This window comes from Muntiacus reevesi, chromosome 18 (genome assembly GCF_963930625.1).
Source record: "Muntiacus reevesi chromosome 18, mMunRee1.1, whole genome shotgun sequence".
NCBI lineage: Eukaryota > Metazoa > Chordata > Mammalia > Artiodactyla > Cervidae > Muntiacus > Muntiacus reevesi.
The window spans coordinates 13,680,324-13,702,710 of NC_089266.1; the positions used below are offsets into that span (position 1 = coordinate 13,680,324).

General features: G+C 39.3%; 1 protein-coding gene across 13 annotated transcripts in view; it reads left to right on the forward strand.

Annotated features, from left to right (window-relative positions):
- Positions 1–21,847, forward strand: part of BPTF (bromodomain PHD finger transcription factor) — a 131,329-nt gene extending 109,482 nt beyond the window's left edge. For 7 of the 13 annotated variants that reach the window (XM_065910563.1, XM_065910567.1, XM_065910566.1 and 4 more), the window contains 10 exons: positions 1,044–1,266; positions 2,010–2,962; positions 4,705–4,787; positions 5,099–5,324; positions 7,516–7,838; positions 10,660–10,833; positions 11,606–11,798; positions 12,741–12,825; positions 15,833–16,019; positions 20,913–21,847. In XM_065910563.1, the coding sequence (XP_065766635.1) occupies positions 1,044–1,266; positions 2,010–2,962; positions 4,705–4,787; positions 5,099–5,324; positions 7,516–7,838; positions 10,660–10,833; positions 11,606–11,798; positions 12,741–12,825; positions 15,833–16,019; positions 20,913–20,949 (2,484 nt within the window). In that variant the 3' untranslated portion in view covers positions 20,950–21,847. The other 6 variants (XM_065910569.1, XM_065910573.1, XM_065910575.1 and 3 more) reach the window with 4 other exon arrangements.
- Positions 21,848–22,387: the final 540 nt, after the last annotated feature.

Consider the following 22,387-nt stretch of genomic DNA (forward strand, 5'->3'; position numbering starts at 1 on the left):
TGGCGATGATGACCTGAATGCTGGGTTTATAGATCTTCACTTCATAATTATTCTTTAAACTGTACTTTGTGTTTTATGTAGTTTTGACTGTGCACACAAAAAGGATTTTAGAAAAGTAAGAGTGAATAAGGGGCTCATGAGTAAAAGTGCATGGAGCTGAATAAGTGAACTTTGTAGTATGAGTTTTGACTGTTGGAGATTTGGGAAGGATTGGTTTCAGGCTTGCTTTCTAATTCTCCCTCATGCTCCTGGTGGTTGAGGATTAGTAAGTCCTAGATAGAAGTGGTAGTACATATGGAGCTTTTAGATCCTGGTCCCCATTTTGGTGACAACTCAGACATTAGTGACCTTCCTCATGTGGTGTTTGCATTCCATGTGTAGAACCCTAAGCTTTCTATGCTTCAACATACGCATACTCCATAGGTGGTTTGGTACAAAGTGAAAAAACTGAAACTACGACTCCTGGGCTGCTCACTGTGTCTCACCTTGGACTTGCTCTCTAACTAACTGTAGGCAAGGGACTTGAACTTTCTAACTTGAGTTTCCTAATTGGTAGGAAGAGTGTAGTAATATTTTCTCTCCCTACTCCACAAAGTTACAACTCTATTGTGAGAATCAAATGAGGCATGTCTAAAGTATGTATGAAGATGCTTTGAAAGTTACAAAATAATATGAACATAAATAAGGTGATTTAAACTCAGAATTTTGTGGAGACCTTAGTTAGTCATTTCAGTGCTCTTATTTCTAACTGGGAAATTTAGATCCAGGTAAGTGGTGTTACACATTGATGGATTCCTTGGCTGTCCATGTGCAGAACTCAGACTGGAACTCTGGACTGTTAATTCATGTTTTTTTCCACTAATCATCAGTCTTTTAAAATAAATACTGTTTTTTTAGCTTATCTATATTTATCTTGGTACTATTCCATAGACATTCAATACATAGTTTCATTATTTTAAAGGATCTTTTCAACATAAAAACAGTATACTTACAGATTGATGCTTTTTGTATACTCTTTACATGTTAGGTGTTCTTTTCTGTAGGGTGGCAATCAAGGTTTGACAGTAGTCATCCAAGGACAAGGTCAGACTACTGGGCAGTTGCAGTTGATACCTCAAGGGGTGACTATACTTCCGGGCCCAGGACAGCAGCTGATGCAGGCTGCAATGCCAAATGGTACCGTCCAGCGATTCCTCTTCACCCCGCTGGCAACCACAGCCGCCGCCGCCAGCAGCACCACCACCACCGTCTCCACTACAGCAGCAGGTAGAACCTGGGAGTCGCCGGAAGTGCCGCTCGTTGGTCTCACGAGTTGCTGGGTGACAGAGGAGGCAGGAGGACTTGGGAGGATGTGCCCCAAGCCAACGAGCGTCCACAACTGACTGGTCAGCCTCACAAGAGCTCGACCAGGTCTCTTGCTCAGACAGACTCCCTGTCGCCACCTCTCCACCCCTTTAAGAATTAAGGAAGGAAAGCAGGGGATGGTGCACAATAGTAAAGTACCATGGTGACTGTGCCCCTCTTACTCTGTACCAAACCTGTAGGCGCTGATTGAATCACGGACTTGCTCGCAGGGCAGATGGGTTTGTCCAGCTCATAAGCTAGGGCTGAGAGCTCCAAAACCTGAGAGCTTCCCCTGCAAGCTGCTGTCGTTCAGGGACCCCATGCCATAGGAGAGGGATATGGGTTGCTTAGCCTGGGCCACAAGACCGGACTGATGTCCAGAGACTGCGCTTTACTTTTGGAAGCCAGCCTTCTGGAGACAGCAAAATGTGTGGAGGGCAGCCGTGAACATGGCCAGGGTTCCTCGATTTAGGCAAGTCCTGACCAAAGTATTTCTAGACGGAGCATTTCCCAAGCTTCAGTCCTCCGTCCTGAAATGCAGAATTTTCACCTTTAGAAAATCCCCTTCAAAAAACAAAAAAATAAAAGAAAATCCCCTTCAAATTCTTCTTAAACCACAGTCTTACGTTCTAGAGTCATAAATACTTGCTCTTGCTTTTTCACAGGTACAAGTGAACAAAGACAGAGTAAATTACCGTCCCCGACACAGGTGCAACCAGCCAAAAGCCAGCCTCCAGCTCCGTCGAGCGTGGGTTCTCCAGAAGCCCAGCCTCAGCCTGCGCAGCCTGCTCAGCCTGCGCAGCCTGCTCAGCCTCCAGCTCAGCCTTCAGCTCAGCCCCAGCCCCAAACCCAGCCCCCAGCCCCAGCTCAGCCTGAAACTCAGACTCAGCCTGAAGTTCAGACCCAAACAACTGTGGCCTCCCCTGTCCCTCCTGAAGCACAGCCCACCCAAGCACAGTCCTCCAAACCCCAGGTTGCAGGACAGTGTCCGCCTCAGAGTAATGTCCAAGGACAGTCTCCTGCTCGCGTCCAGAGCCCACCACAGACTCGAGTACGTCCATCGACGCCATCCCAAGTGTCTCCCGGACAGCAGGCCCAGGGTCAGACTACAGCCTCCCAACCGATTCCAATCCAGCCACATACATCTCTTCCGACACCTTCCCAGGGCCAGCCACAGTCACAACCCCAGGTACAGTCTTCAACTCAAACTCTTTCACCAGGACAAGCGTTAAGTCAAGTTACTGTTTCATCCCCGCCCCGTCCTCCGCTCCAAGTACCGCAGCCTCAGCCCCAAGTCCTGGCTGTGCCGCAGCTGCCACCACAAGTCCAGGTTCTCTCCCAGATCCAGTCACAGGTTGTGGCTCAGATACAGGCTCAGCAAGGGGGTGTGCCCCAGCAGATCAAACTCCAGTTACCCGTTCAGATTCAGCAAAGCAGCCCTGTGCAGACTCACCACATTCAGAATGTGGTTACAGTGCAGGCAGCCAGTGTGCAAGAGCAGTTGCAGAGGGTTCAGCAACTCAGGGATCAGCAGCAAAAGAAGAAGCAGCAACAGATAGAAATTAAGCGGGAACACACCCTCCAAGCTTCTAATCAAAGTGAAATCATTCAGAAACAGGTAAAGTTATTAAGTAAAAGCAGCATGTTCAGTAGCTTGAATGATTGTGCTGTGCATTAGACGTAGTGTTTGGTTGTGTTAGCTTTCCGTAAACGAGATGCAGAAGTCATTGTCGCTTCAAGTTAGAAGCAGCACTGCATTGACCAAAATGTATCACATGATTTATGGTTTGGAACTCTGTTGTGTATAAACAGCCAGGACTTACCGGTGAAAACTACCCATATTTTGGGAGAACTAAGATGGAAAGAATGGACATAGGAAGTTTAAGTATCTTTGAAACTTGAAGGTTTGACTAAGTTTTGAAGCCACTTGAGGCATCGTGGCAATTTGTTTGAGGGATTTGTAATTGTCCTTCCTTAGTTTGTGTGTGGAGAAGGAAATGGCAACCCACTCCAGTGTTCTTGCCTGGAGAATCCCAGGGACGGGGGAGCCTGGTGGGCTGCCGTCTATGGGGTCGCACAGAGTCGGACACGACTGAAGAGACTTAGCAGCAGCAGCAGTTTGTATGTAGACTAAGCAAATCTTACAGACACATTAAACTCATTTGTATTTCCAAGTCATAGCTTTGTTTTTAAAAAAGAAGTTTTAAGTACCATTACTCCATGGCAGAAATAAAAAGCAACTTTGTACAGTAGCCTCTTAGTGAAGTAAGGCAATTTAGATGAATTAGAGTTATTCTACTTGAAATAAAGTTTCATGTATAATAAATAATATCCTACACTACTGGAGAAAGCTCTCTTTTGCATCTGCAGCTTGCAGTACTCCGCACTTGTCAGGAGTTTGTGTGGATTTCAAGTGTTCCCATGTCATGAGAACCCAGTTCCTGGGTCTCCCATTTTCAGTCCATGAAGCTCACTCACCTTCCCTGAGCTTTATCCTCCTTAAAACTCTCTTTCCAGCCATGCAGGGCTATTGTCATGATTAAACTAGGTCATGTATATGGAAGCACTTTTTTTTCTATTAAAATATATTTGACATGTGGCATTGTATAAATTTAAGGTGTATGACTTATTTGACACATTTGTATCTTATGATTGCCATCATGGCAATAATTAACTCCTCTGTCATGTCACATAATTTTATTTCTTTTTGGTGATTGGAATAATTTAAGATCTAGTCTCTTAGCAACTTTGATGATTGTAATACTGTTGTTAGAAGCACTCGTTAAGCAGCAGAGGGATTTTGAAGATGTATGGTAATAGTGTTATAAAACTAATGTCATCTGCGGTATTTTAAAATGCATTATTTTCCAGCTTTCAGTACTATATGGTCCATGAACTAAGAATTATAATAATGTCTCTCTTTGCCCTTACTTCTGTATAAGGTGGGGATGGGCTGGAATGGGGTGATCTTAAATGCCTGGGAAGGAGAACATAACATTCAAAATGTGATCATTGGAGGATGATAGCTGGGTTAAAGTTACAACTGTATAAATTCTTTACTCTGAGACAGCTTAGCAAATTCTTTGTATCTCAGTATCTCATTTATAAAAACGTCCCTGCCATTCAGCATTGTCACAATGAATGAACGAAGTAATGTCAAGTGCTCCACTCAGTGCAGTGCTCAGTCCGCGGTAAGCACCTGGGGCGTACTGTAGCTCTGATTTTATTTGTACTATGATATAAAATTCTTAGTTTCTTTGGGAAACACATACACACGTTCAGATTTCTACTGTTGTTACCCCTGTGCTAACTTGTAGTCATTATAAAATATGCATTTTTGGATTTTATTCTGTCCTGAAGGTGGTGATGAAGCATAATGCTGTAATAGAACATTTAAAACAGAAAAAGACCATGACTCCAGCTGAAAGAGAAGAGAATCAAAGGTAGGGAGAAATGTTTATAACCCATTACACAGGCTCTCACTGTACATCACTCTCTTCTCTTACAGTGTGCGCATGAACGAACACACACACACACACACGCACGGGAGTTCTGAGTTTGTGTTTTATCCTGATTGGAGTTTATTAAATCAGAACACTCAGTACTAATAGATGCTTGTGACTGGTTTGAAGCACTCTTTGAAGCTCTCCAGTTCCAGAAAGTTTGTATCAACTATAGAGACATAGAAAAATTATGTCTTAAGCCTTTCAGAATAAAATGCCCAGCATTACATAGGTTGTGTATTTCTCTCTAGAATGATTGTCTGTAACCAGGTGATGAAGTATATTTTGGATAAGATAGATAAAGAAGAAAAACAGGCAGCAAAAAAACGGAAGCGAGAAGAGAGTGTGGAACAGAAACGTAGCAAACAGAATGCCAGCAAGCTCTCTGCACTGCTCTTCAAGCACAAAGAGCAACTCAAAGCTGAAATACTGAAAAAGAGAGCCCTGCTAGACAAAGACCTACAAGTTGAAGTGCAGGTAAGAAAGTGTTTTCTCTCCTCCTGGGTCCAGGTTCAGCATCGGACTTTACTCTTTTTTTCCCCTTTGAAATTGTGATTAAACTTAAAATGTGAGTTTGTTTTCTAGAATTTGCATTTTTGTTCCTAGAATAAGTAGTAAGCAGTGGAACATATGTCTTTTAAAATAAGATCGATGTTTATGTATACATGTATATTGTAATCTCTAAACTAGCCACTTGGAGAAGTTTAGACTTTTGATTAAAACATTTGAGGATCCTCTTGGCTGTAGCTCTTATTGTCTGCAACATAGTCTTGCCAAAAGTTGCCAAGTTTCATGAGAAGAGTAGACAGAGAAACTGAAATAATGTTAAAGGAAATATTAAGTGGAAATAAGGCCAGATTTCTTCTTGTAACTGATCGTGCAGGCATGGCTAATCCTCCATATGCTTGGAGAATTTGTTGAAAAATGAAAGAAGACATTACTCATATATATTTAAACAGTTTTTTAAAAGAGAAGTAGGCTGTCTAAAGCATCTCTAAAAACGTCTTGTACATTTTGAAAGTAAAAAACATTAAACACTGGTCATCCTACTAATGAGCATTGCAAGTAACTCTGAGACATTAGAGATCTTTGCACTGAAGTCCGAAACTGGCAGTAATTCCCAGAATCACCATCATTACTCAGCATCTCTGGAAATTCTAGCTAACATGTTAAGCAAAAAAAACCCAAAAAAAGCAAAACAGAAGATAAAATTTGTTATTGTGAATGGTATGATTATATTGAAACCCCAAAGAAAAATTACTAAACTTTAAGAGCGAGTTCAGTAAGGTAGTCACTACTAGATGAGTATTGAGGTGTCACAACCATTGTCACAGGAAACAAAAATAAAAGAGCCAATAATCTGTGGTGATCCCCCCCTCAAAGATTATCATTTAAAAATAACTTTAGAATATATCTTACATGTATTATTTTTAATATATGTATTTACATAAATCACATTTTAATCAGAATCACACTGTAAACAGCATGTACTGAACATTTTTCTGCATTCTCCATACTATGCTGCCATTTAAAGATGCTGTTACTACTGCAGATACTCTAGTACAGTTACGGTGTTGCTTCTGACAGTGTATTGCTTGTCTAATGAGGGAGAAAAATTGTACTTAAAATATTCAGCATTATTTTAACTAATAGAATTTATTGCTAGGATGATTGCCATTGAAGAACAACTTTCAAATTGATGTGTACTAGTATATTTTAAAGATTATTTTTAGTTATAAAGCTGTTATTCTTATCATCAAGATATGCAGTTGGTCCTTTATATCTACCTGTTCTTATGTCATTTATGATTGCCTTCTTTGAACAAAATAAACTTCATCTTTAAGAACAGTTTTAAATTTACATAAAAACTATGCAGAAAGCAGAGACTTCTCATATATTAATGCTGTCATAGGAATGTTCTTGAAGGGGTGGTCAAAGTGTGTACCCTTTATACTGTCTTGACAATCTTAATTTTCCTAAACGCCATCTCTTTATGTTATAAATATAAACACATCATGTTATTTAGGAAAATGAAACTCTTTAATCATCATTTCTAAGAAGTTGTAGCACTTAGTACCACAAGTGTGCCTATAAAATATTTCACATTGGAAAAAGTGAAGATTGCAATTTATGCACAATTTCATTTGAGAAAATAGCTCTCCTTCAAGTCTTAAATTATAGACAGAGAAGCACAGTAAATAAGGAGCATCTGTCTCATGTTCTGCTGGTCAGGCCACGTCTGGAGGGTCACATCCCGTTCATGTCCAGTATGTCCAGTCTCACTCTAAGGGACAGAAGGAGACCAGCTGAAAGAAAGCAGCCAGCGAGTATGGACACTTGAAACCACGTCCTGAGCGACGACTGCAGTGACCAGGGCAGGACCCTGGCGCGTCAGAGGGGCCGTTCTTTGTATACACGTGCTCATCTTTCTGTCAAACCTCCTTTGAAGATAACTCCTTTCTAGTTGCTGTATAACAATCATTTTCTGTTTCTAGCTGTCTTTTGGGTTTAAGGTAAAGTAAGAGCCCTGTTGTATGGAGTTAGCAAGACTCCCTCGCCTTAGACTGAACTAGGGGACTCCTTGGACAAGGGAGGGAAAGTAAGGTCCTCTGGCCAGGACGTTATGTAAATGGGTTGACGGTCTGGTATTTTCTTTAATTGACAACAGGAAGAGCTCAAGAGGGACCTGAAAATTAAGAAGGAAAAAGACATGGTGCAGGCCGCAGCAGTAGCTGCCACCTGCCCCGCAGCCCCACCTGCACCTCCGGCCCCTCCGCCTTCGCCTCCGCCTCCGCCTCCCCCCCAGCACCCGGGCCCCCTGGCCACAGCCACGACCACGCTGCCCGTGGCTTCCCAGAAAAGGAAGCGGGAAGAGGAGAGAGACTCCAACTCCAAGTCCAAGAAGAAGAAAATGATCTCTACTACCTCAAAGGAAACTAAGAAGGACACAAAGCTTTATTGTATCTGTAAAACGCCTTACGATGAATCTAAGTGAGTAGATCTTTCTGAGCTCTAGTTTATTCTCTTAAAAGTGTAGCTAAGTTTCCAGTTTTGAAGAAAATGAGGCTATCAGTAGCAGTGTAAATGAAAATAGTTAAACATAAGGGTAATGATATTTCATCTGTGGTCTTGCATCTGAAATTCTTAACCTTAACACTAGAATAAAAATTCGTTGTTGTTTTTTTTTTCTCGTGTTCATGATTCATGTTTGTCCTTCATCATATTCTTTTCTGTCAAAAATAAGCTTTCTGTTGCTCCTTTGCTGTCTCCTTTTCTCTCTGGATCAATTCCAGATCAATCAATAATGCTCTCTGAAGAAAGAGGTGTGTTACTGTCACCACCCAAAGTTGACATCATCCTTTCTGGAATCTTCAGAACCCCATGATTACATCCAACCCTAGAGACAATTCTAGACTCAACTGGTGGAAAGGGCTTTGAGTTGGAGTGGTCTGGGATTTTTATCATTTAATTTCAAGTAATTCTATCTTTTTGCATTAGAATACTATAATATTTTTGTCCAAGTTCCCACTTTCTTACTGGGGACAGAAGTCAGAAAAATACAAAAAGGAGTTCTTTCATTCCTTAAGTACGACACTCAAAAATTTGATAAGCATGGCAACTGGAAGCTGTTTTTGATAGTTGTGACTTGTATTTGGTTATATATACAAGATTTTAGAGACATTGATCCATAAATGTAGTTGCACTTTTTTTTCTATCGTTTTTATCACTCAACTAGGTATTTAGCTTCCATTTTCAACATTCAGATGCAGGCCAATTGTTTAAAACCAAAATTGACAGCAGTATTAATTTTACAGTGCTCAAAAGTTTGATTATGCTAAAAAGTGTGATCATTTAGAATTAGGAATGCTTAATGTCTACTGTGAGTAGATGCCTAATCCATTTATAAAATAAAACTGTCTCTTTAATGATATTTAAGTTATAACAGTGGAACTACTTTAGTGATGCTGTTTAAATTATAATCTGTTTGGAAGTGGTAAATCAAAACTTTCTGTTGGTAGATTTAGCTGTGTGTTGAATTAAACACAGATCAGTATAGGCATCTTCACTTTTCATTGTCTTACTTGATGAGAAATTAGATGTGATATAAAAAGTAGAAGCCTATTAACTGGTTTCCCCCATGGTTCAATACACGTGTGCTTTCCTTTAGGCAAATTACACGAAATGATTTATAGAACAAAACAACATGATTTACTTTCTTTACGAAAATCTCTGCTTATGGATTTTCCTTAAATAACAAGACACTTTGGCCTATTTAAAATATTCAGATCATAGAAATTCATTTCACGCACAACTTTTAAATTGCATAAAATACGGCACACATGTACATATGTTCATTGTATTAAGATTATTATTTTGTGGATATTTCATATTCTTTACTTTTTTTCATTATTAACATTTCAGTATACCAGGTTCATTCATTCCCTGTTCTAGTTGGGAAGTTTTTTAAGGAGTATTCTGTGATCTCTTATACCAAAGTAGGCTGGTTTGGGAATCTGGTGAGAAAGACTAAAACCTGAAATTCAAGTCCTGAGCTTACTTCCAGAACACACAGTACACAACCTGGTGAGGGCAGCATGCAGAAACACCCCAGGGCCTCCACCTGAGGCAGTGAAAATCATGTGAATGGGTTGTAATTCACACAAAAAAAGTTGGTAATAGGATACACCACACAACTGTCTTACTCCTTGATGTTCAAAAGCAGGTTAGTTGAAAGCTTGAGGACTATTTCGATTCCTCTAGATGAATCTACCAAGAAACACATTGGATAGAACCAGTGGTATCAGCAAGGCCAGTCTCATTCCCTGCAGTTCACGCTCATCCTTGCTGAGACTCTGACCAGGCATTCCTGCAGAGCACCCGTCAGCACTGAAGATACACCATGTGTTTGTCCTGGAGATAGTCTTCACTGTGCTATCTGGGATCTTACAGACAAAGGCCTTGAGGCTGATTAGCTGTGGTTACCCACAGTGACACATTCATATGGCCCCATCTTGTAGACCCTCTTGTTTTTAGATTAACTTGGTTTTAGGTTTACAGTCCTTAATCACTCTCCACACAGTGTTATCCCTGGTTTGGAACTGAAGTAGTTTCTCACCAGCTAGTTAACCTGGCCACTGTCCCCATTGTCACACACATTCTGGCCCATGTCACAATCTATTGCAGTTAAATTCCAATATATATTTAGAAAACTTGGTAGAATCCCTACATGTACCTTTTTTAATTTTCTTCTTCATGTCACATTTTGACCATTTTATCTTCTGCCCCTGGCTGACCTCCTGCATGTTCCTTGTAGTGTAACTTCTACTTGGTGTTTGCGCTTTGCTTTGTTTTCAAATTTAAATCGTGAGATACATTTTCAAACCTATCTAAGAAATAGCCCTGACTTTGAAATGGCTTCTGTGGCATAGGTTTGAGAGATGTAAGTCTTTGATTCTTTGGCTTTGGTTTTTGTGCCTGTGACAGTTTTACGCACATTCATTAAGAGGGAGACATGACCATCGGTGTGTCGTTTATTTTTTTCAAATCCCAGTGTGTTTTTTTTAAAGACCCGCATTTCACTCAACAGTATATTTGTTGAAATGGATGTGAGCGACTTTTATGTTTCCACACTTGATACAGCGACAAATGCTGCAGTTTGTCAGGGTTAGAATGGCTGGATTCAGGATGTTTAGCTGACTCATTGCAGAAAGTTACCCTGTAAGAAAGTGAATCAGGACAGGGAAGACAGATTTACGTACCATGCAGCTCAAAATGACAACTACATTGTCATTTTCATTGTGAATGCTTTTAGGTTCTATATTGGCTGTGATCTTTGTACTAACTGGTATCATGGAGAATGTGTTGGCATCACAGAAAAGGAGGCTAAGAAAATGGATGTGTACATCTGTAATGATTGTAAACGGGCACAAGAGGGCAACAGTGAGGAATTGTACTGTATCTGCAGAACACCTTATGATGAGTCACAGTGAGTTCTGATAAGAGCATCATATTTAATAATTTAGGAAGCCAAATTGCTCTGACTGGTTACTTATTTTATTTTAAAATAAAAAGCAAGATACTTTTCTGCATATATGATACACTTACATTACAAATTCCTTTCAAATTTTTTTTTTTCTCTTCTTCCTCTTTACCTCCCCTTCAAACTTTATGCTGCTTCATAGTGAATGTTTGAGATGCATTGGGGAAAATGTGGTTTAATGGTAGACTTGATTCTTCAATATGTAATGCAGAAATTAATGAGATTAAAATAGCCTGACTTGTTTGGACTTTTATCAGTGTTTTGAAATGGTGCTTTATTGCAGGTTAGTAAAACACTAATTTGGGTATAAGCTCTGAGACTCTGTTATTAGCTTTTAGGATTTTGAACTCCCAGTTGGGTGGCCAGTACCAGCTTCCCATTTGATACGGTATTAGTTGAAAGATTTTTGTCTTTATTTTGTTTTGAGCTTTAAAGTCAATTAAATGTTCTGCTTTTTTTTTTTTTTATCATATTGGTTCTCCAATTTTGACAGTGTTCTTAAACCTTTAATGCTTGTTCTTAACATCAGAAATACTAAATTAACACATTGGAATGTCAATCTTCAGAAGTATTAAAATAATTATAATACTAAAACTATGTTATATCCCAGGGTTAGAATATTTTCAGATGCATGTTTTCTTCTTTTTTTTTTAAAGTAAATTATAAGTCATGTCATCCCATCTGTTTTGAACTCACATTCCCATTTCGGATCTTGCAGATTTTATATTGGCTGTGATCGGTGTCAGAATTGGTACCATGGGCGCTGCGTTGGCATCTTGCAAAGTGAGGCAGAGCTCATTGACGAGTATGTCTGTCCACAGTGCCAGTCAACAGAGGATGCCATGACAGTGCTCACGCCGCTCACAGAGAAAGATTACGAGGGTCTGAAGAGGGTGCTGCGATCTTTACAGGTGAGAAGCTACTCTCTGTGCAGCATTTAAAGATGAAGTCAACCAGTATGACCTAGGAAACACTTCTGGGCTTTGACCTTTCCAATCTTCAAGGACCTCATTATTTACCGGCTCCCAGCTGAAGTGCTCCACAGAACTCAGTCCTCCACATGCCATTGTCATGTGGTTTACCAGATCCACACGTTAGCTCAGCTGTTGTTTAGCTAATGCTTATGTTTAAGATGACTAATTTTTTTTTTAGCTTACATTTTATTTTTAAAGAAAACTACCTTACTGTTAATACCATCAATTGAAAAGCAATTTGATTAAATTCTAGTGAGATACAAATACTTATCTAAGGCTTTGAGACAAAGCCTTCCCTCCCTTATTAAAAGTAAAAAGGAGATGGGGGTGCTTTATAAGATTGGCAAGTATTAGAGATGTATTCCAGACATAGTGCTAGATCAACACTGTCTCCTGTTGTCATCATAATCAGAAACATTGAAAGAACCGAAGCAAGAACAGTAGTCTCATCATGTGGTTACATCTTATTTAGCTTCATCCCTCTGCCACATCCTTCGCCCGCATAGGGAACCGTTCCCCACTTGGAACCCCTCCCACTCCAGTTTACTAGATGTGATTGCAGTGGCAGCATCACTTAAGTTGGCAGGTCATCATGTAGGGACCAGAGGACAGATTCCTTGACTTCTAAGCTAGTGCTCCACCATCCCCGCTCAGGGCAAAGTCCCAGGCCTCTGAGCACCATTATTACAGAGCATGTTCGTCCGAGATCATTTGTAACTGGAGCAAAAATCGTCCCAAGTATAAATAATTTCATCCATCAAGTTTAAAGCCGACTGTCCAAGTTTAAGGGCTGACTGATGCAGTAACTCAGATGGGAAGCTTAGATGAAATTTTTATTTCTATCTGACAGTAATGATGCCTTCTTTCTCATCAATATAGGCCCATAAGATGGCCTGGCCTTTCCTTGAACCAGTGGATCCTAACGACGCACCAGATTATTATGGTGTTATTAAGGAACCTATGGGTAAGTCCTTGAGTAGAACTTCAAGTTTTCTCAGAAGTCTAAGCAGGTATTTCGCTTTTCATCCAGGCAACTGATACATCATGAGACTGTGTTGAGCAGGACTGGTGGGAGTCTAAACTGGTATAGTCTGTGGTAGGATAAATGGGGAGTGCATGTTATAGTTCAAGGGTATATACCTTTGGACCCAGCTTCATCCCTTAGGGTTTTTATGTGCATACATGTTGCTCATCCCAGCAGTGTTTATAATTGCAAAAGTACTGAAAATGAAATAAATGACTGTCAGGAGAGGAGTAGCCAAGTCAAAGGATGAACATAATAATCTGTAGCTGTGTAAGGAGTGAAATCCGTGAATAGATTGAGGTCTTTTTGAACCTCTCATCTTTCCTGTCCCCTCTTCCTCATCTTTTCCTAAAGGAGAGCAAAGGTAGAAATCCAAGAAAATACGGCTTCATTACCCATAAAATGAAAATAGTAATAAGGAACAGCTGCAAGTGACTGTATAAGATGAACAGCTACAGGTGATGATTATATTAAAAATAGTTTATCTGCAAAAGAAGTTATAGAAGTTAGAACATACATAAAAGCTTCCAGAACTGCCAAAAGATTCATTCTAGCTGATGAAAATATTCCAAGAGTAGCTAAGCCTTTTAGATGCATGCACTTTAAACCTTTTCCTCCCTGAATGCTCTTACATTTTGGTATGTCGTGTGTGTGTGTGTGTGTGAATTGAAATCATATATATTAAAAAAGGGGGGGGAATTTGAGATCATGTAGTAAATGTGTCTGGCATTCATCTTCCTGTCATTAATCTTTGTATATCTTCATTAATCTTCAGTAACAATTTTAATGGCTTTATATAGTCTGTAAATTGATTATGCCTTAACTTATTTAACCACAGTTCTTTTCTTGAAGAGCTAGACTGTTTTCCTTTTTTTTAATGCCAGCCAGATAAACAGCATTTTATGTCGGTATGTACATGAAGATAATACAGGTCTCCCAGATATACTGTTGAAAGAAATATGAAAGTTAACAGAGTAATCGCTAGGTTTTGAGCTGTCAGCAAGTGTTGTTTTCTCAGGATATGTACATGTGTTTAAAGGTGCATAGGAAATGTCTGGACAAACATTGACTAATTTGAAAATAGTTTCTTCTAGGGGTATGAAGGAGCCAACAAGGTCAGGAGCTTTTATTTTCTTAAACGGAGTTGTATATATGGATCATCATGTTTTATAACATATTTTGTAAACTTGTCAGTCAGTAGCTTTGTCACATCAGCTGTGGTATAGATCCAGATCGTTTCTAATTGTATGAAGTTAAGATAATTTATTTAATCACCTCCCCCAAAATAGATTTTTTTGGGGGTTATATACAATTTTTGTTACTATAAATGACACTTCCGTAAAACATCTTTGTGCATCTACGCTGTTCTTGTTTGTTTTCTTAGTAAAAACTAGAATCAGAATTTCTCTCTCAGAGGATATGTATACTTTTTAGGCTTCTGATAAGTATTTTCAAATTAGGCTTCAGCAGATTGAACTATTTTCCAGTGATGGCATATATCTGTACCCTTTTCTCTGCACCCCTGAAGACACTGAGCATTATGATTCTTTTGAGATTTTTTCTTTGCATATATTCATTTCAAAATGATAGGTTTGAGGTGTAAACACAGATGTTATGGAAATGTAGGGAGTAAAATGTAAAATTTACCACCACTCTCATCCTCCTTTAAAGGTAGCCTGTGTTATTGGTCTGATATTATAATTTTTAATTTAATTTAGTTTCTGCTAAAATTTGGACGAAAGAAGAACTCTGTTTTTTCCTGTCTTCAATAACTAGTGATGTTCTTATTGTTTGAACTTTTTCTCTGTGAGCTTCCTATTTATATAGTTTGCCATTTTGTTCTTGAGATATTCATACTCTTGTCAGTGTTATCTAAGGGGTATTATATTCTAAGGATATTTAAAGTTTTATGGTAATTTTTGGTCATAGATAGTTTTTAACATTTTTTAATTCAAATCTATTAATCATTATGAATTCTACTTTGAGAGTTGTATTTTCAGCCTTTTTCCCTACCCCAGATATATAAAGACTTCCCTATATATTCTCCCAATACTTTTTTTAAAAGGAATATCAAATTAATTTGAAATCATAAAATGTCCAACCCCTACTCGCATACTTTGGTACAGTCACTCAGTCAGTGATTGCCTAGAAGTTTAAAAAAGTCTGAATATGGTGCTGTCCTGGTGGACTGTGTTAGCATTCAGTCTTCCTGTGCAGCTTACATAACCTGCACAAAATGGATGTGCCCAAATCTTGTTTGGAATTTTATCAGACTGGGTCCTTTTTTGTAGTCGTTCCTGTTTATACTTTTTCCCTACCTGCATACACTGGCACTATGTGTATGTGTGCCTATTAAAATATATGTATAACATAAACTTGCCATTTTAACTGCTTTTATATGCATGGTTCAGTGATTGACTACATTCATTTTTGTCCTTAAATTTTAATCCACCTAGGATTACTTTGGCATATAGTGTGAGATAGAATTTTTCCTCAAATATAGGTAGGCAGTTGCCCCAACCCAGTTTATTAATAAATTCTTCCTTTCTCTGCTTACTTGAAATGACATCTTCAACATATGTGAAATTCATATGCTGAATACAGTCAGGTCTGTTCCTGTTTTGAATTCAGTTCCATTACTGTTTGTATCATCTTGGACAGTGCCACACTTTTCATTATCACAGTTTTATGATTTTTTTTTTAATTCTCATAGATTACATCTTCTGCCATTACTTTTATTGTTCAAATGTTCCTTAGATACTCTGGAACTTTTTATTTTTTGAATGAACTTCAAAGTTATTTTCTCAATTCTAAAATAATTACTGAGATTCAGTTTTGAAATTGTGTTTCTCTGTCAGTCCTTGTCTTGTTTGTCAGAGCTGCCGGCAGTATCCACATTGAAATGACCGTGAGGTTGTGAAAATCTTTCACGCTTTGTGTTTTTCAGACCTTGCCACCATGGAAGAGAGAGTGCAAAGGAGATACTATGAGAAGCTGACGGAGTTTGTGGCAGATATGACCAAAATCTTTGACAACTGTCGTTACTACAATCCAAGCGACTCCCCTTTTTACCAGTGTGCAGAAGTTCTTGAGTCATTCTTTGTACAGAAATTGAAAGGATTCAAGGCTAGCAGGTAAGCAGAGGTGTTCAGTGCTCTGAATCAATTCAGCTCCTAATGAGAAGTGGCTAGATTTGTGTATGATCTGCTTAAAATTAGAGGCACTTTCTAAGATCCAAAAAACATTTATCAAATGCTTAAAGAACGTAAGATGTCTTAAATGCCACGGGGCACGTACAAAGACAGTAAGAGTTCTTGCTCTCACTGAGTTTACAGAAGTATAAAAATAACTGTTCTGTAGCATAGAGTAAGGGGAAGACCATAAAGGGGGGATCTTAGCACATCTCCTTAATTTATATTTGTGATGTCTTTGAAATCATAAATTAGTTTATTTTTCTGGGTTTTTTTTCCCTTGGGCAAAACTAGACTTTAATCCAATTCCACAGACTTTTTCTTTGAATCTGTGAAAGTTGCTCAGTCATGTCCGACTCTTTGCAACTCCATGGAGTTCTCCAGACCAGAATACTGGAGTGGGTAGCCGTTCCCTTCCCTAGGGGGTCTTCCCACCCCAGAGATCAAACCCAGGTCTCCCACATTGCAGGTACTTCTTTACCAGCTGAGCCACCAGGAGAGCCCCTTTGAATCTGTAGTAGCATATTAAAAGCATTGAACAGCTTTGTATGGTGTTCGGTCCTATCACCTCACGCCTTCTGTTTCTGACCTTCAGTGCCTGCCCCTTCCCAAGCCCGTGACCTCCTTATTCCCAACAGAGGCCCATTTTCCTTTTCTTTGAGAGTGGCCACCAGTCTAGTCCTGGGATTCATTGTTCACTGTCTCCCATCCACCAGCCCACTAGTTTGATCCTTCCTAAGTAGTTGGAGGATCTACCTTCCCTGGGTAACTCTTGGCTGGGCTGGGGCCTGGGCACCTGTATTATCTACTGAACTCCCAAGGGACTCTGCATATCAAAGTGTAAGAATCTCTACTCATTTTCCCTTAGGAGAATCTTCAGGGTGTTTTGTTTCTCTCCTTCTCCTGTAACAAGGTAGATTGAGACCTGTACTGTAGAGTCAGTCTATTTAAAGGGAAGGATAGCCACAACCCGGTCACCTCAACAAAAGACTCGCAAACTATAGGCAAGGCAGGACAGAACGCAAGTAGGGAGGCTCTGTGAACCACAAACCAAGAGAGTTACAGAATATCTAAAATCTTCTCATTTTTATTGTTGCCTGTCTATTAACCTATTAGCTGGAAAACTTAAAGTGAAAGAGGACTTACTGAATATGACAGAGTCCCCAGGAAAATAATAATAAAGGGAGAAAAAGAGATAAATTCAGAGTGGTGAAAAGAATATGGTAGAAGTCAGTCAGCTGATGAGATTTCAGCAAATCATGAAATACAACAGACGGAAGGGTCCTGACTGATGGAGGCAGGCAGGCCGTAGCCAGGCTCCTCTGGCAGGCTCCTCAGCAGATGTGACAGCCTGCTGTCTGCAGGAACACCAGACGGCCTTCAACACGCAGAGTCCGAGATGGGACCGAAGGCGAGAGGGTAGGAAGAGAGGAGGGCTAACCGAGGATCTGCATCCAGGCTTGTCACCCTCACTGACGCCTGTGTGCAGATCTTGCAGGAGGCCTGAAGAACTGGAAGAACACTGGGCTTTTCTCCACAAAGAAACAGAATAAACCATCAGCAGAGAGAGCAGACAGAAGAGAACGGGACCCAGAGTAAGAGCCCCTGATCCCTGAAGGATCGGCTCCCATTATTCTAACACTGGGGCTCTCAACAGGGTAATTTGCTCACCCTCACCCTACAAGGGATAGTTAGCAATACCTGGAGACACTGCTGTTTGTCGCACTTGGAGGTGGTAAGTGGTACTGGCATCTAATAGGTAGAGGCTGGAGATGCTGCTGAACAGCCCACAGTTGCATTGGACATTGCAGCCTTTACAGCAAAGAAGTGCCCAGTTCCAGAATGTCAGTGGTGTTGCGATTGAAAACTCTGATCTAAAGCGAAGCCCGCCAGTCAGTAAGCTGCATGCACATACACAGGGTTCTCCAGGCACCCATCAAGTTTGTGAACTTACTCTTAAGTGGGAACAGTCAGGGATGGCCAGATATATAAGGAAAGCCTGCCGTGCAAAGGTGAAAGGTCAGCGTGTAACAACAACAAAAAAAGATTCCTGAGAAGTCAAAGGAGAACCTTAAAAAGCAAAGCAAGCCTCTAAATCATGTCCCAAGAGAAATTTTAGAAGATACTGCATCTATAAAATGGTAAACGGGATATTAGAAATAAAGAGTAATCTGAAAAAAAAGAGTAACTAGAAATTCTACAAACTTATTGCACACATTGAATCAGGACACTCTTAATGTAAAGAACAAAAAGACAAGGAGGTGAAAAAACATGAAAGAAAAAATTGTTATGGAGTATCCAGTATTCACTTAATGGAAATTTCAGAAAGAAAGAACAGAGAAGACAGAGGAAAGGAAGTTATCAGATGACTACTAAGAAAAATTTCCTGAGCTGGTGAGGGGCACACAGCGCTGTGTCTAAGCAAAACCGAGCTGTGCCTCAGACACTGAGTACAGCAGGTACCTTCCCGCTCGCCGTGGCGCTCCCGTTCTGGGGGACAGGGAGGCGCGGCCGGGCGGGGGCTGTGGGGCGATGAGAGTGGCTGGTAGACAGGTCAGCCAGCCGGACAAGTGGGAAAAGGTCCAGTCCACGTATCCGTAACTGAAATCTCCAGGTGCCAGGGATAGAAGAAGCTCTTCTGAAAGCTTCTAAAGAGGTTAAAATTCCTGTAAAGTAATAGGATTTAGACTATCCGACTTTTCTCTAACAACACAGAACGCTAGAGAGTAATGGAAGAATATAATTAAAAAGTTTGAGGAAAAATGAAATCTGTGTCCAGCCACAGTCACACGTAGAGGTGGAATAAGTGTGTTTTCAGGTCATATAAGGACTCAGAAAGAGCTTCTTTCCCTTGCATCCTTTCTTAGCAAGTTATTTTAAGATATGCATTAACAAAAAAAAAGAAGCAAAAGCAGCAAATCAAAAAAACAAAAGACCTTGGATTTCAAGAAAGCTAAGAGAATGACTCTGACCCCGAGTGACATTTGTCCAGCAGACCCGTGCAGCTGGCACTGCAGATTGAAGCGGGAGAATGGAGCACTCCCAGGAGGGACGTGTCTGGAGGGAAAAAATGATTCATACATTAGATGACTTAAAAATGTAAGGGGGGCGGGGATGAAAGGCAATCAGAAACTCCATGAAAGGAGAAAAGTTGTATAGGTTACTAAGAATGCCCTCTTAGGGAAAGTAGGTGCTACAGAGAAAAATATTTATATAGTCACAATAATGTAAATGGCACATTGATTTTCAACTTTTATCATCAGGCTGCAGACAAAGCGTGGAGAGATTTAAATTACTGAGAAATAAAACTTGTACTCAAGAAGGGAGAAGGGAAAATGGTTACACAAGCCCCGTTCTCATTTGCCATCTCAGAATTTAAACAATACGAAGTTGATAAAGTAAGAAATACCAGTGTAAGAAATCTGCCTACCCAAAAACTGGAAGTTCCAAGGAATTCTCCTCAGGCAGCCCAGACTTCAGGGTGAAACTTACTGTAAGCCCTCTCTGCTTTGTGCTTCCTGCCTTATATAGTTTATACTCCCAACTGAATTTCTGAAACTGCTTTTTTATTTTAATTGAAAAGGCTTTAGTTTAGCCTTTGGTGGAAGCTGGGGGATTTGAATCCCAGCCGAGTAGGGGTGGCAGCAGCTGCTGATGAGGTGAGCCTGCTGCAATAGTGGAGAATTGGGGGAAGAAGGGGAGACCCAAAGACTGGGTCCACTCAGGAGAGCTTCCCCACTGAGTACTTTCTATAGCTATTTAATTAGATTCTAGCTTATATGATTTTTATTGAAGAACACAGAAGCCAACAAGTCTTGCTTATGTTAAAAAAAAATGTGAAGTGATATTAGGGAACTTTTGTTGAGTTTAGGGCAGAATAAAACATATATGTAGCCAGTCTGAAATTTTATTTATTTATGGATTTCCAGTGTCTCCTTTGCCATATTTTCCTCATTTTTAATTTGCATTCTCCAGCATTATTTTCATAACTGTTATTTGTTACAATTCATCATTTTTATCATCCATGTTCTTTCTTTTCTTACAGATTGTGATATCTTTAGTCTGAATTTTTAACTGGAATCAGAACTGGATGTTGGGGTCACTCTTTCTTTTATTGTACCACGTGATTACCTAATTCAAAATTGCCCCCCAGAGTTCAGATTCGTTAATATAATTTTTTTAATGTTTTTTAAAAAAAGATGTATAGTCGTAAACAGTTTATTCTAGCAGCCATGTTGAACAATGTATTTAAGAATTGTAAACTCCTGGAAGACTGTATTTATATACACTATTGCTATAGTACATACTTGATAACTGTACAGTAATTTGATTTACTAACAAAAGTTGTTAATAAAACTGTGAAACTAGAAAGGAGACTTTCTGAACTTTAATAGAAAAAACTGTGATTTTGATACTGTTATTTCTCTCCTTTTAGTATTATTTTCCTTCATACTTCCCAACTCAATGTAAATAAGCACACACATACATAGGTATACACATCTTTTACCACAATGGTAATGCTTTTGTAAATGTTTCTATTTGTCCCTTTGGCTAAAAATGTTATATTGGACAAATATATATATTATATATATATATATATTCCTTTTTAAAAAATATTGGCTTTTTCCAGTGAATTATCATGTTTAGTGTTCCATGAAAAATTTTAATATTATAGGTTAAAAATTTCTTATTTGTTTTCATATATTTGCTTGCCAAGGGTGAATGAAAGAACATGGCTGCTTTCCCCAGACAGACTGACCTTGGCATCCACATAAAGCATCATTGTTTTAAAAAATGAAGGGTGCTTAATTGTTCCCTTTTTTCTGTATTCTGTAGGTCTCATAACAACAAACTGCAGTCTACAGCTTCTTAAAGTTCAGCGTGTTAACCTAACATAAAACACAGCAAGAATCTGGTTGTCTGAACTATTTTAAAATTAAGGAGCCAGATGTTTTTAGTCAGGTTATCCTGACAAGACTTGACCTAAACTTCGTTTTTATTGGTCATAACAGTCCAATTATATTCTTGGCCAATTTTGTCCAACGGACAAGGGAAAAGCAAAGTCAACGACACCATTATCTTGTCAAGATCAAATGGTTTTACTATTGTGGCAGAAGCGGGAAAACTTTGTTTATTGAAAAAAAAGAAAGCAAGAAAAAAAAAAAGATAATATGGGGTCAAGTGTAACTCCATGGAAATGCCACGTCTGCTCTTCAGTGAAGAAGCTGGTTTAGAGTCTCACAGAAAACTTTCGACTGTATTTATTTATTGTTGCAAAAAAGACGCTTTTTTATTGCTGCCCTCATTTGTCAGCTAATTATTTTTTCTTATAAAATCCAGCCCCGGTTACATGTAATCCATTCTGTATCTTATCATGATTCCTGTAGGTAAAAGTACAAGACGACCTCTAGATGTCTTTTCTTTCTATGAAAGGAGCTGCTATGTACACATGTGCACACACACACATACACACACACACAGACACACACACACACACAACTGGGAATCAACAATGAGTTTATTGTTCATAGTAGATAAAAATTAAGCTTGCATAAAGGTTGGGCTAAGTGGTCCTGGATTACAGACTCTGTTGCCTTGAATATAACAGAACAATTTGTCATTTACTCTGCACCAGGCTAAAATGAGTAAAATCTATTTGAAGGTATCTTGTTTGTAAACATTTGTCAGATTCTAATTTTTTTTTCTTTTTGTATTAAAATTCAACTATGGATGTATATGAAACAAAATAAATGGAGATCATTTTTCTCCCACAGATGGTGTCTTTGAATGTGCGCTAATGATTCTCCGTAAGCCTTTGAGGGGAAAGGGAGGGCTGCAAGGTAGAAAAATAAAAAGGCAGAAGGATCTGATTGTACCTGGATTTCTCCAGGGCAGTAGTGCTCCTAAATTTTACAGTTCCCAGCCCACTGTCATCATGTCAAAGAACAACATTCAGCGGTGCTAATCCTGTTGCATCAATTGATCAGACTGATTTTTTTAAAAAAAGATAATGTGACAGAATACACGTTGCCTTCATCTATACGTTTTATGATACCAGGCAGATTACCCTTTACAGACTGCTACTTATATTTTATGAAGGGCATTTTTTTTTTAATGACTTCATCCTTTCTGTGTTTGTTGGTCGGTTGAGTTGTTTGGGGTTTTTTCCCACATAAGAAAAAGTAGTGTAAGCAGTAGGGGAAAATGGAAACCTCAGAGGAAGGTGTAGTTTGCATGTTTTTCCTTTCAGTGTTTTAATCTTAAACATCGTATTTCTACATTGTCATAATCACTTCTATGAGATCTGCCAT